Genomic DNA, 15,350 nt, shown 5'->3' with positions numbered 1-15,350 from the left:
GGCGGATGCGCTCTCTCACCCTACCATTCATGCCCTTTCCCAAGGGGTAGACTTTGAGGCGCTGGCAGAGGCACAGCAGGCAGATGAGGAGATCCCGAGTTACAGAACCACAGTCTCTGGTTTGCAGCTCCAGGACCTCCCCATAGGCCCAGGTGAGCGGACCCTACTCTGTGACGTCGCCACCGGCCAGCCCTGTCCCATTGTCCTGGCACCTTGTTCCGGCGACGTGTTTTCGACTCCATTCATAACTTGGCGCACCCCTCCATCCGGACGACTGTCTGGATGGTTTCCAGCAGGTTCGTTTGGCACGGACTCCACAAACAGGTCAGTGAATGGGCCAAAACGTGCATGCACTGCCAGACGACCAAGGTGCAGTGGCACACCAAAGCTCTGCCGCAGCAGTTCCACCCCACCCACTGGCGTTTCCACCACATTCATGTGGATATCGTGGGACCCCTGCCAGTGTCTCGCGGAGCGCACCTCCTCACTATCGTGGACCGGTTCACAAGATGGCCAGAGGTGATCCCGCTCGCCAACACCACCTCCGAATCTTGCGCCCGGGCACTGATCGCCACCTGGGTGTCCCGCTTTGGTGTATTGGCCCACATTACCTCCGACAGAGGCATCCAGTTCACATCCAGCCTGTGGTCTGCTATGGCCAGCCTTTTGGGGACTCAGCTGCACCACACCACTGCCTACCACCCACAGTCGAACGGGCTAGTGGAGCGTTTCCACCGTCACCTGAGGTCGGCTCTCATGGCCCGCCTGCGAGGAGCTAACTGGGCGGACGAGCTTCCCTGGGTCCTACTCGGCATCCGCACGGCGCCCAAAGACGATCTGCACGCCTCGTTGGCTGAGTTGGTGTACGGCGCACCCCTGGTCGTCCCCGGGGAGTTCATACCAGCCCCAAGGGAGCAAGAGGAGGAACCCGCAGCAGTCCTGGGCCGACTACGCGAGAGGCTCGGTCACCTGGCCCCCTTACCCACTTCGCAGCACGGGCAGAACCCGACCTGCGTACCCAAAGACCTGCAGAACTGTAAGTTTGTGTTGCTCCGGAACAACGGGTCCACGTTCGTGCTGGACGTTGGGGGGAGAGAGGAGGTTTTCACAGTGGACCGACTCAAACCGGCCCATGTGGACCTGGCGCAACCGGTCGAGTTTCCGGCACCGCGGCGCAGAGGCCGACCTCCCAAACAGGTTCCGGCCCAGACTGAGGACATTGGGGGGTGTATCGCCGGTTCTGGGGGGGGGGGGGGGGGGGGGGGTAATGTGGCGACCCATTTCCTGGCACATCCGAACTGGCTCACAATTAGCCAGCGTTCCGGCTAAGGGAGATAGCCTACAGGGGTTTGTGAGTACGTGTCTTTTGGAGCATCCGCGCCCACGGGAGGCGGGTTGAGGGAGGCTTAAAAGCAAAGCTGTGTAATTCGAATAAAGTTATCTTTGACTGCAGTTTACCGACTCTGTGTCATTATTTTAGCACTGCGTGTAGCACACCGCTACAATAGCACTATTTCTTAGAAGTTTGCACTGATTCAGCATGTCATTTAAAACTCTGACAACCTCAATAGATGCACAGTTGGTTTCATGGTCTGGTATGCTTGAGGGGACAAAGGTATCTCTTAGATGAGTCTCCAAAGTAAAAAAAAGATTTCAGTCAGGCTAAGGGGGTTTATGATGTTAAGAGTTCTGGGAACCTCCATTTAAGAATGCGAAGGACCTTCAGCTCATTCTAATTAACTACAGAAGTGTTGAGATGGGGAGGTGTAGGGGACAGGAAGAGAACTGTATCCAAGGCAAATATGAGCTGGTTGGGTCTAGGACATTGTCAAGATGGTGGCGAGCATGAGATGCATCATGGGTGAACATGGAAAGAGACAAGTCAATGGGAAAAAGAACATATCAGTCTGCAAAGATTTATTTTAATTTAATTTTCCATCCCACTTCACTGTTTTTGATCATCCCTCAGAGGCTGGAACTTTCGTTGGGACTCAACACCCCTTTCTGTAACTGAACATCAGACTTCTATACAGAAAGAACCAGTCAGTCCAAGTTGGCAGCAATATCACAAGTACCAACACATTGAGCCTGCAGAGTCTTGTGCTCAGTCTGGTGCTGTCTCATGACTGTGCTGCCAAATCCAGCTCAAACCGTATCATCAAGTTTGCTGATGATATGACAGTGGTTGGACTCACTAGCATCAAAGATGAGTGGGCATACAGAGAGAAGGTAGAGAAGATAGTCAAAAGGTGCGAAAACAACAACCCGAGTCTCAATGTGGACAAAACTAGAGATGATTGTGAACTAAACAAATACTGAGTTTAAAAATGACATCCAGATGTGCAGAAAATAACTAAAATTATAAATAGGAGCAGTTATTTTATTTTTAAGACTAGAATGTGAAGTAAAAGTGATGCTCATGTTTGACCTCATGCTCCCCTTAAACATTTCACCTTTCACCCTTAACCTGTGACCACTAGTTACAGATTCAACTGGACTTTATCAGTTCTAGAAACTATTCTTATGAAAAGATTATTCTAGATTGGGCACAGTGCAGATTTATCATACTTTTGGACATTCTTCCTAAAAAGAAGTGGCTAATTAAAATCAAGTTGCTGTTATACCAACCTGAGATATCAACAGTTACAGGTTCTTCTTGATTTTTTTGTGCTTCATCCTCTTTTACTTTAGCATTTGATATCCTTCGTTCCTTTTTGAAATGGGATCCTCTTCCCATTTTTCTCTCCTCCTTTTCTTTATTAACTCGGTGCTTAGCAACTGGCTTACTCTTTGCAGCGGCAGCAGCTGCTGTAGCAGCTTTAACAAGAGCTAACCAATCCTGTAATAGAAGTCTCAATTAGAGCCATTTCCAACATTTTTTTAAAAACATATCCCAAATACTATAAACAAGAGAAAATCTGCAGATGCTGGAAGTCCAAGCATACTAAACCTGGTTACATTTCAATAGAGATTATTGGGCTTCACTCCTCGAGTCTCAACAAGCTTAATTTCCAAAGTTACAGCATTCACCAAGAAATTTAGTTAGCACTGAAGCAACAGGTTACACTGGCAGAGGTAAAAACAAAAGGCCTCTGTAACTGCCTGAACACCAAATCAGAAGGTAATCTCTAATCTAACTACATGTCACAGGTGTCAGTAGATTTGGGCTCTGCTTTGATATTTAATATCTTACTATTTAATGAACAGCGGCACTGGAACAATACTTGCAAATAACAAACGACGTTAATGTTCAAGATACTGGAAGGAAAAAAGATCATTATATTTTTGATAGCTTAATAACCTGAATAAGGTTCAGGAAGTTATCATCCCTCAACTATCAGGCTCTTGAACAAGAGGGGATAACTTCACTCGTCCCAACACTGAATTGTTCCCACAACCTACGGACTCACTTTCAAGGACTCTTAATCTCATGTTCTCTATATCTATTGCCTATTTATTATTATTCTTTTGTTTGCTTTATTTCCCATTTGGAAGTTGCATAGTTTGCTGTCCTTTGCACACTGGTTGTTTGTCCATCTTGTTCTGCGTATTTTTCTCATTGATTCTATTGTGTTTCTTAATACTTACTGTGAATACCTGTAAGAAAAAGAATCTCAGGGTAGTATCTGATGACATATATGTACTTTGATAAATTTAGTTTGAACTTTGAACTTTTAATTTTTGAAAAAACCAAGTCACCCAAAAAAAATTTAATTTCCGGTATTACCCAAAATGTATTGGATATAAGAAATAACAACAAATTTCTTTCAATGTTGAAATCAAAATCACATCCACCACTTGCACTGGCAGATTATTCCACACTCTGACCACCCTGAGGGATGAAGCTTCGTCTCATGCTCCCCTTAAACATTTCACCGTACATCTTTAACCCTTGACCACCAGTTCCAGTCTCACCCAACCTCAGTGGGAAAAGCCTGCTTGCATTTACCTAATCTATACCCCTCATCATTTCATATACAGTCATCAAATTTCCCCTCAATCTTCTATGTTCAAGGGAACAAACTTCTAACCTTATAAATCATGTCCTCCAGTCACAGCAATATGCTTGTAAATTTTCTGTATTCTTCCAATGTCATTTTACAACTTTCCTAAACTGCAGACAATACTCCAAATTTGGCCACAAAGACTTAAACAATTTCAACATAACATCCCAGCTTGTGTACTCAATCTGAACAACCTGTGCAACGTTACACTTCTCAACTCCTCCTCTGCTATCTGACAACTGCATTGGCACTGCTTCATGTACCCATGCTCTCATTAATTTTATCAATTTTGCCTCTAACTTACACACCCTGCCCTTAAATTCACTTGATCCATCTCTGACACCTCCCTCCCATTTCTCGATCTCTTTGTCTCCATCTCTAGAGACAAACTGTCAAGTGACAATTTTTATAAACCTGCAGATTCCCATGGTTATCTCGACTATACCTCTTCCTACCCTATCTCCAGTTATGAGTGAGGTTGATGTTCTGAAGCATGTTGATTATTAAGGGAGAGGAGGTGTTGGAATTGTTAAAATATATTAGGACGTATAAGTTCCCGGGGCCTGACGGAATATTCCCCAGGCTCCACGAGGCAAGGGAAGAGATTACTGAACCTCTGGCTAGGATCTTTATGTCCTCGTTGTTCACGGGAATGGTACCGGACGATTGGAGGGAGGCGAATGTTGTCCCCTTGTTCAAAAAAGGTAGTAAGGATAGTCCAGGTAATTATAGACCAGTGAGCCTTACATCTGTGGTGGGAAAGCTGTTGGAAAAGATTCTTAGAGATAGGATCTATGGGCATTTAGAGAATCATGGCCTGATCAGGGACAGTAAGCATGGCTTTGTGAAGGGCAGATCATGCCTAACAAGCCTGATAGAGTTCTTAAAGGAGGAGACCAGGCATATAGATGAGGGTAGCGCAGTGGATATGATCTACGTGGATTTTAGTAAGGCACTTGACAAGGTTCCACATGGTAGGCTTATTCAGAAAGTCAGAAGGCATGGGATCCAGGGAAGTTTGGCCAGGTGGATTCAGAATTGGCTTGCCTGCAGAAGGCAGAGGGTCGTGGTGGGGGGAGTACATTCAGATTGGAGGGTTGTGAGTAGTGGTGTCCCACAAGGATCTGTTCTGGGACCTCTACTTTTTGTGATTTTTATTAACGACCTGGATGTGGGGGTAGAAGGATGGGTTGGCAAGTTTGCAGATGACACAAAGTTGGTGGTGTTGTAGATAGTGTAGAGGATTGTCGAAGATTGCAGAGACATTGATAGGATGCAGAAATGGGCTGAGAAGTGGCAGATGGAATTCAACCAGGAGAAGTGTGAGGCGGTACACTTTGGAAGGACAAACTCCAAGGCACAGTACAAAGTAAATGGCAGGATACTTGGTAGTGTGGAGGAGCAGAGGGATCTGGGGGTACATGTCCACAGATCCCTGAAAGTTGCCTCACAGGTAGATAGGGTAGTTAAGAAAGCTTATGGGGTGTTAGCTTTCATAAGTCGAAGGATAGAGTTTAAGAGACGCGATGTAATGATGCAGCTCTATAAAACTCTAGGTCGGCCACACTTGGAGTACTGTGTTCAGTTCTGGTTGCCTCAGTATAGGAAGGATGTGGAAGCATTGAAAAGGGTACAGAGGAGATTTACCAGGATGCTGCCTGGTTTAGAGAGTATGGATTATGATCAGAGATTGAAGGAGCTAGGGCTTTACTCTTTGGAGAGGAGGATGAGAGGAGACATGACAGAGGTGTACAAGATATTAAGAGGAATAGACAGAGTGGACAGCCAGCGCCTCTTCCACAGGGCACCACTGCTCAGTACAAGAGGACATGGCTTTAAGGTAAGGGGAGGGAAGTTCAAGGGGGATATTAGAGGAAGGTCTTTCACTCAGAGAATGGTTGGTGTGTGGAATGCACTGCCTCAGTGGTGGAGGCAGATACACTAGTGAAGTTTAAGAGTCTACTAAACAGGTATATGGAGGAATTTAAGGTGGGGGGGGTTTATGGGAGGCAGGGTTTGAGGGTCTGCACAACATTGTGGGCCGAAGGGACTGCAAAGTGTTGTACTATTCTATGTTCTATATCTCCTGTAAGAATGCTATAATACCCTTTTCTCAGTTTTTTCACCTCCACTGTCCTCCTTCTTTAAACAGGGGTTTCCCTCTCTCTACTACTGATGCTGCCCTCACCCGTATCTCCTCCATTTCCTGTACATCCATGCTCATCCCATCTTTCCGCCGCTGTAACAGTGATAGAGTCCCCTTGGTCCTTACCTACCACCCCATCAGCCTCCGAATCCAACATATTATCCTCCACAACTTCTGCCTTCTCCAAAGGGATCCTACCACTAAACATATCTTTACCTCCCTGCCCCATCCACTTTCCACAGGGATCACTCCCTCCACGATTTCCTTGTCCATTCATCCCTCCCCACAAATCTTGCTCCAGGTACTTACCCCTGCAAGTGGCCTGTGACCTGCCATATACCTCCTCCCTCGCCTCCATTCAGGGCCCCAAACAGTCCTTCAGGTGAAGTAACAATTAACCAGTGAATCTGCTGGAAGCATCTATTGTGTCTGGTGCTCCCAATGCAGCCTCCTCTACACTGGTGAGACCCCTCACAAATTGGGGGACAGCTTCATTGAGCACCTCCGCACTTCCCAGTGCCAAACATTTTAAAATCCAACATGTTGATTCATCCTTTTGTGCCAAGATGAGGCCACCCTCAGGGTGGAGGAGCAACACCCTATATTCCACCTGGGTACTCTCCAACCTGATGGTATGAATATTGAATTCTCTTGCCTGTAAACATTGTCCTACCCTGGATTGTCCTCCCAAAGTCCAACACCTCACACTTGTCTGCATTGAATTCCATCTGCCAATTTCAGCTCATTTTTCCAGCTGGTCCAGTCCTCACTGCAAGTTTTGATAGTCTGTCTGCTACACCCAAAATCTTGGCATCATCCACAAATTAAATTAACCACATATTCATCTAGGTTATTGATACAGAGGACCCAACAGCGATCCCTGCTGCATCCAGTCAGAGAAGCATCCACCCAGTACTACTCTCTGGCTTCTCCCATAAAGCCAATGTCTAATCTAATTTACTACCTCATATTGAATGCCAAGCGACTGAACCTTCTGGACCAACCTCCAATGCCTCCCACGCTATTACCTCTAAAACAATGGAACCCCAGAATATTGAGCTGCTAATCCTGCCCCTCCTGCAACTAATAATGACTACAGTATCATAAATCCATATGTTAATCCATGCCCTGAACTCATTTGCCTTTCCTACAATACTTCTTGCTTTGAAATATGCAACTCAGAACATTAGTCACACCATGCTCAACCATTTGCTTCCTTACTCTGTCTGAGGTCTTAACAACATGTCTCCACACTACTCCACCATCTGCTCCACTCCTCATGCAGTACTAGCAAACCTTCCCGTTAAGATGCGTCGTCCTCCAGATCTCAAGCAGAATTATTTTCTTTAAAAACGATGACAAGTACTTCATTTTCTTATGAAAATGCAAACTTACTTCTGGATAATACCTGCTGGATTTTGTGGCGATCAATCAAAATACTAACACCTTTCCAGGAGCTTAGGTGGCATCCCAAGAATAGAGAAAGCATGTGAAATTGACAAAGAAAGGTGCCATAATAGCATGAAAATTAGAGAGAAGTGTGTGATTGACAGGCTATGTTGAAAACCTGATGAGTGCACATTCTCTGTAATGATGGGCAGGAAATGTGAACATGAGCACCAGGAAGGGAAATGAGTGATAGAAAGAGGGATACAGCACTGTCAGAAATAGTAAAAACCTAAATTGAAAAGATAATTATCCCAAATTATATCTTCAAACATAGATTTTCCAACACATTACGCAGAGTGGGATGCTCTCACAAGAGAATAGATGATGGAGTGTTTCTATTAACAAAAGCACACAAAAATAATAGTTATTTAGTTGAGGTTCAAAAAACAGGCACAACTGTCAAACTATTTTATCTCCAAAGCAACAATACTGAAACTAATTATTTGGTAGCTATAAAGGTGTTGTTTGTGGGAAATTATTTGGTGCAAATTGGCCACTTTATTTTCTACATTACACCAGAAACCACATTTTAAAAATGAATGTTAAATGCTTTGAAATGCCCTAACAAGGATGCAAAATACACTTTGCAAATGTAAGTCTCTCTTTCTTTCATACACCAAAACTTCAAGATAGGAATCCATGAACAAAAATCACTGAAACAGGAATCATGTCCCTCATCTATAGACAGCAATGATCTCCAAGTACCCTTGGCATCTAAATGATTAATAGCTTACCTGCCCTTTGGCATCTTCTGGCATTGACTTTACATGTATTCGCTTCAGAGACCGTATAACACCATCATAAAACTGCACTGTGTAGGTGCCTGTTAAAAGTCAATAAAAAGAATTAGATATAGTACATTCTTAGAGGATACAATACATAAGTAAGGATTTTATTAGGATGCATTTATGCCACAAACTCAGAGCAATACAGCACAGATACAGGCCTTTTGGTCAACAAGTCCACACTGACCTCGGCGCTCACCCAGCCAGCCCTAATTTCTTGTGCTCAGTCCCTATTCATCAAAGGCCCGTGCCTCCCCATATCTATGCACCTCTCCAAGTGCTTCTTAAAAGATATTATTGTCCTATTTCAAAGCATTTCCTCCGACAGCTTGTTCCATATACCCACCATCCTTTGTGTGAAAAGGTTGCCTCTTAGGACCCTTTCAAATCTTTCCTCTCACCCTAAACCTATGCTGCCTAGTTTTGGACTCCCCTAGACTGTTACTGTCCATCTCATCCATGCCTCTCATAATTTTAAGCATTTATATGAGGTTCCCTCTCATTTTCCTACGTTCCAATGAATAAAGACTTGGCCTGGACAACCTTTCCATGCAACTCCAACCTTCTAGTCTGGTAAGATCCTTAAATCTATTCTGCACTCTTTACACTTTAGCCACAACTTTCCCATAACAGTGATCAAAAGTGGACATAATACTCCAAGTGCAACAACTCCAATTTGAGAAAAGCTCTTAAAAAAAACAAGATGTTCATGGTTTACACACACAAAATACTGGAGGAGCTCAGCGGGTCAGGCAGTACCTATGGAAAAAAGTGCAGTCGATGTTTTGGGATTTTCTCTCGCTAGTGGTTTACTCTGCTTTATTATTATAATAAGATAAAGGAACATTAATCAGGACACTGAAGAGAACAAACTGTTCATCTTGCAATCATGTCAGAGATCTTAAAGGCCTTCTTAACCATCACACAATTTGAGCTCTGGGTCAGTGACATGCAGCATGGAAAGAGGTCCATGGAAACAGGTATTATCAGCACATTAAGGATATGCATCCTCATACTTTGTGGGAGGTTGAGGTGTTTGCCTCACCATTGGCTACTGAAGTTCCTTAGGTCTGAAAGATGGCTGATGTTGTCCTGTTGTTTAGGAAGGTAACGAGGACAAGCCAGGGAACTACAGGCTTGTAAGCCTGATGTTAGTAGTGGGAAAAGTACTGGAAGGAATTCCAAGGGATAGGATCCAGCAACATTTGGATAGAAAGAGTCTGAATAAGAGGAGGCAGCATGGCTCAGTGTGTGCAAAGTTATGCTGATGGATCTTTTAGTGTTTTTTGAAGAGGTAACCAAAAGGGTAGATAAGGGTAGGGCAAGGATGTTGTCTATTTCGATTTTCAAGGCCTTCAAGAAGGTCCAACATGTTAGGCAGTTGTGGAAGGTTAGGTCCCATGGACTCCAGAGGGAATTAGCAGATAGATTCAAAAGAGAGAGATAGTTAAAGGTTGGTGTTGAAACCCTTATTATACGTTATTTACACAAATGTTTTGGATGCAAATACACAAAGCTTGATCAGTAAATCTGCAGATGACAGAAAATCAGATAGTGTTAATAGTGAAGAAAGCTACCATAGATTACAGGGGAATTTTGATCACCAAGGAGAGTGCGTTGAGTGGCAAAAAAGTATGCAGTGATGCATTTGGTAAAGTCAAACCAGCACTGGCCTGACACTCAGTGGCCACTTTATTAGGTACACCTCCACACCTGCTCATTAATGCAAATATCTAATCAGCCAATCATGTGGCAGCAAATCAATTCATAAAACACACAGATATGGTCAAGAAATGCAGTTGCTATCGAGACCAAACATCAGAAACAGGGAGAAATGTGATCTTAGTGACTCTGACCATGAAATGATTGTTGGTAACTGACAGTGTGGTTTGAGAATCTCAGAAACTGCTGATCTGCAACAGTCTCTAAAGTTTACAGAGAATGGTGCAAAAACCAAAACCATCCAGTAAGTTGCAGTTCTACGGGCAAAAACACCTTGCTAATGAGGAGTTAGAGGACAATGGCCAGGCTGGTTTAAGCTGACAAGTCTTATTCACCCTGTAAACAAAAAGATGTTGTTAAACTGGAACAAGTACAGAAAAGATTTAAAGGATGTTCAAGGCAAAACACACAAATGCTGGAGGAACTCAGCAAGTCAGGCAGCATCTCTGGAATTGAATAAATAGTTAATGTTTTGAGCTGAGACCTTTCATCAGGGCACGTTTCATATTTGTGGTTTACAAGGATGTGGCCAGGACTACAGAGCCTGAATTATAGAGAGAGGTTGACCAGGGCAGGTCTTCATTCATAGAACAAGGAAGAATGAGATGTTGCCTTAGAGGTTTATAAAATAATGAGCAGCGTAGGTAAGGTGGACAGTAGCAGTCTTTTCCACAGCATAGGATAATCCAAAAACAGAGGCCTTAGATTTAGGATGATAGGAGAAAGATTTAAAAAGGATTTGAGAGGAAAACACTTTCACGCAGAGGGTCAGAATCAGGTTTATTATCATCTGCATGCGTTTTGAAATTTGTTGTCTTTGAGGGTGGTGATTATATGGAACAAGCTACCAGAGGAAGTGGTTGAGGCAGGTGCAATAGGAAGTACTTGGATAGATACAAGGAAGGATGGGGCTTAAAGGAACATGTGCCAAATACAGGAAATTATAACTTGAAGGGTAGTCACTATGGTTGGCATGGACTGACTGAACCGATGGGCCTATATCTGTTTTATTGTTCTATGACTCTGGTCCACCTAGTCTATGGCTGACCCATCAATTGCCTGTTTTTACAACTTGTACAAATTTTACATTAATCCCATTTTTATTTCTCCCATATTCCAACAAGCATTCTTAGTTCATTCTCCCTATAGTTGCAACAACTACCACCAGATTCTATCACTCAATCACATACATTGGACAATTTTCAACCCACCATACTAATCTATCGGATGTGGGAAGTAACTGAAGGACATGTGATAGGGAGACCATGCAAACCAGACAACGACTGTACCCAAGGTCAAGATTGAACCCAGAACTCTGGAGCTGTGGGGCAGCAACTCTACCAGCTGTGAAGTCTTAGAATGAGAAAACGAGTTGGCTCTTTTCCTCATCCTGCAATGGAAGCCCAAAGTAAATTTATTATCAACGGACATGCACGTCTACATATACAACCCTGTGAATTGTTTTCTTGCAGGCATAATCCGTAAATCCAAAAACCATAACAGAATCAATGGAAGACTACATTCAATAGGGTGGACAAACAACCAATGTGCAAAAGAGAACAAAAAAAGGAAAAAGAAAATAAATAAGCAGCAACTATCTAGAACATGAGATGAAGAGTCCTTGAACACAAGTCCATAGATTGTGCAAACTATTCTGTGATGGGGCGACTGACATTGAATGAAGTTGTACCCACTGGTTCAACAGCCTGATGTTTGAGGGGTAATAGCTGTTTCTGAATCTGGTAGTGAGTGCTGATGCTCCTGTACTTTGTTCCTGATGGCAGCAGTGAGAAGAGAGTATGACTTGAGTGGTGGAGGTCCCTGATGATGGATGCCGCTTTCCTGTGACAGTGCCCCATGTACAGGTGCTCAAGAGGTGAGAGCTTTACTGTGATGGACGGGGCAGTAGCCACTACTTTTTGTAGCATTTTCCGGTCAACAGCATTGGTGTTTCCATACTAGGCTGTGATGCAACTAGTCACTCTATGCTCCAATACATATCTATAGAAGTTTGAAAAGTTTTAGATGTCATGCTGAATCTTTGCAAACTTCTAAGGAAGTAGAGATGTTACTGTGCTTTCTTTGCAATTAAGTGCTGGGCCCAAGACAGGTCCTCTGAAATGATAACACTGAGGAATTTAGAGTTGCTGACCCTCTCCACCTTTCTACCTCTCCACTAACTGGGATCTGCAAGTGAGAAAATTAAGGATCCAATTGCACAAGGAGGTATTGAAGCCAAGGTCTTGAAGCTTATTGATTAATCTTGAGGGGATGACAATGTTGACTGCTGAGCTGTAGATGATAAAGATGTACAGTGTCCAGATACTCCAGGGTTGAATGAAGAGCCAATGAAATGGCATCTGCTGTGGACCTGCTTTGCCTGTAGGCCATCTGTAGTGGATGCAAGTCACTTCTCAAGCACGTTTAATCACCAACCTCTCAAAACACTTTATCACAGTGGATGTAAGTGCCACTGGACAATAGTCGTTGAGGCAAGTTACTACGTTCTTCTTATGCACTGGTATGATTGAGGCCTGCTTGAAGCAAGAGGATATCTCAGACTGCCGGAGCGTGAGGTTAAAGATATTGCTGAATACTCCAAGCAGTCGATCAGCACTGGTCTTTATACTTGGCCAGGCAGTACATCTGGGTCAGATGCTTTCCGTGGGTTCACTCTCCTGAAGGATGCCCTCATGGCAACTTCAGAGATTGAAATCACAGGGTCAAATGGGGTTGTGGGAGTTCATGAAGGTTCTTCCATGTTTTGATGGTCAAAGTGAGCATAGAAGGCATGGAACTCATCTGGAAGTGAAACCCTGTTTCACCTATGTCACTTTATTTTCACATTGTAGGAGGTAAGAGCATTCAAGCCCTGCCACAGCTATCAAGCATCCTTCATTGATTCAAGTTTAGTCTGAAATTGCCAATTTAACCATGAGATGGCTTTCTGGAGATTGCATCTGATCATCTTGCATCTTACTTGGTTGCCAGATCTGAATGCCTCTCATCTGCTCCTTAGCAGATTGCAGATCTCCTGGTTCATGGAGAGTTTCTGGTTAGGAAGACCCAATGATTTTGTGGGAACACGCTTGTCTACGACTTTTTTTTAAACAAAGTCCATGATAATCATGGTGCCTGATTACAGTCATCTACTGGTAGTATGTGAAATATGTGATCAGGATGACCGAGGAGAACTCTCTTGGTAAATAGAATGGTCGACACTTAACTATTGTGTGTTCTGGGTCAGGAGTACACAAATATGACGAAACTGTCAAATTGGAGCACAGAGATTTTATCATGAAACAGCCCCCCCAACATTTTACCTTTTCTGAATCAGCAGTTAGGTCCATCGTGTGTATCAAGAACCCCTTGGGACTGATCGCCAAATATGGCATGCTGTGAGTAAGCCATGCCTCTTTAAAACACAGAGCACAACAATTTCTCATTTCCCTTTGATACATTAATCCTCAATCCTGTTCCCCAGTGATTGCACATTTGCTAACAAGATACTGGGTAGAGGGGGTCTCATTCCCGTATTTCTGTCTGGCTTGGAGTCCCCACTCCTGCCTCAATCCTGGCCATGGTGATGAAACTTCATCCACTTAAAAGGTCCCACACTTGCTTGAAAGTTAAAGATATTCAAAATGGTGCCAGTGAACCACAGTCATGTTCTGCGGGATGCTTACCATGAAAGGTTGTGAAATTAAGTACAACAGCCCTGAGGTAATAGCTGTCAACTGAACCAGCTAACAATATACGACTGTGGTGCCAGAAAGCTTGTGAACTCTGTATAATTTTCTCTATTTCTGCTTAAATATGACCTAAAATGTGATCTTCATGCAAGTCCTAAAACTAAATAAAGAGAACCAAATTAAATAAATGAAACAAAAAAACATTACATCTGTTCATTTATTTTTTGAGAAAAATGATCCAATATTACATGTATTTGTTGGAAAAAGTGTGTGAACCTTTGCTTTCAGTAACCGGTGTGACCTCCCCCCCACCCCCCCCCCCCCCGCCCCTTATACAGCAATAACTTCAACCAAACATTTCTGATAATATACTGTGTTCAGTTCTTCCAGTGTGGCTCTTTGTAAAGCAAGTGCTTCACTGCCTCTGCACCTCCTCCCTCACTACCATTCAGGGCTCCAAACAGTGCTTCCAGATGAGGTAACATTTCACCTAGGAGTCTGTTGGGGGTCATATACTATATTCGGTGTGGCCTCCTGTGCATTGGTGAGACCCCACGTAGATTGGGAAACTGCTTCATCAAACACCTACGCGCCATCTGCCAGAACAAACAGGATCTCTCAGGGACCACCCATTTTAATTCCACTTCCCATTCTGATATGACCATCCAACTGTCGGGATAAGCCATACTTAAGTTGGAGGAACAACACCTTATATTCTGCTTAGATAGCCTCCAACCTGATGGCATGAACATCAATTTCTCAAACTTACAGTAATGCCTCCACCACCCACCCTACTTCACCATTTCCTATCCCCTTGTCCCTCTCTCACATTATCTCCTTGCCCACCCATCACTTCTCTCCTCTTTCTTCTATGGCCTTCTGCCTCTTTCACCTATCAACTTCCTAGATATTTGCTTCATCCCTCCCCCTTCCAGGTTTTGCCTATTGCCTGTTTCTCTCTCCCCTCCTTCCACCTTCCAAATCCACACCTCAGCTTTTGTTCTCCAATCCCGCCAAAGGGTTTCAGCCCAAAACGTCGACTGTATTTTTTTCCATAGATGCTGCCTGGCCTGCTGAGTTCCGTCAGCATTTTGTTTGTGTTGCTCGGATTTCCAGCATCTGCAGATTTCTTCTTATTTCTGGGAACTTGGACGAATTTTAGGCCATTCCTCCTTACAAAACTGCTTCAACTGAGATGTTGGTAGGCTTCCTTGTATGAACTGCTTGTTTCAGGCCTTTCCACAACATTTCTATAGAATTAAGGTCAGGACCTTGACTTGGCCATTCCAAAAACAAATTTTCTAATTTTTTAAACCATTCTGTTGTTTATTTACTCCTGTCTTTCAGATCATTGCCTTGTTGCATGATCCATTTCTATTAAGCTTCAGGTGATGGCCTGCTACCCTGACATCCTCCTGTAAAATGTCTTGATACAATTTTGAATTCATTGTTCCCTCAATAACTGCAAGCTGTCCAGGCCCTAAGACAGCAAAGAAGCCCCAAATCATGATGGTTCTTCCTTACTGCTTCACAGTTGGGATGAGGTTTTGGT

The 15,350-nt window shown here is 43.7% G+C and overlaps 1 protein-coding gene across 8 annotated transcripts in view; it reads right to left on the bottom strand.

Annotated features, from left to right (window-relative positions):
* The window catches only part of phf20l1 (PHD finger protein 20 like 1), a 106,825-nt gene that overhangs the window by 67,687 nt on the left and 23,788 nt on the right, over positions 1-15,350 (bottom strand). For all 8 annotated transcript variants that reach the window (XM_059974739.1, XM_059974720.1, XM_059974765.1 and 5 more), the window contains 2 exons: positions 8,334-8,422; positions 2,629-2,839 (listed from right to left, as the gene is read on the bottom strand). In XM_059974739.1, the coding sequence (XP_059830722.1) occupies positions 2,629-2,839; positions 8,334-8,422 (300 nt within the window). The remainder of the gene's footprint in view (positions 1-2,628; positions 2,840-8,333; positions 8,423-15,350) is intronic.

The sequence above is a fragment of the Hypanus sabinus genome, chromosome 1 (genome assembly GCF_030144855.1).
Source record: "Hypanus sabinus isolate sHypSab1 chromosome 1, sHypSab1.hap1, whole genome shotgun sequence".
In the NCBI taxonomy this organism is placed as follows: Eukaryota; Metazoa; Chordata; class Chondrichthyes; order Myliobatiformes; family Dasyatidae; genus Hypanus; species Hypanus sabinus.
Note: the sequence above shows the minus strand (reverse complement) of the source record. Positions and strands in the feature narration are given on the sequence as shown.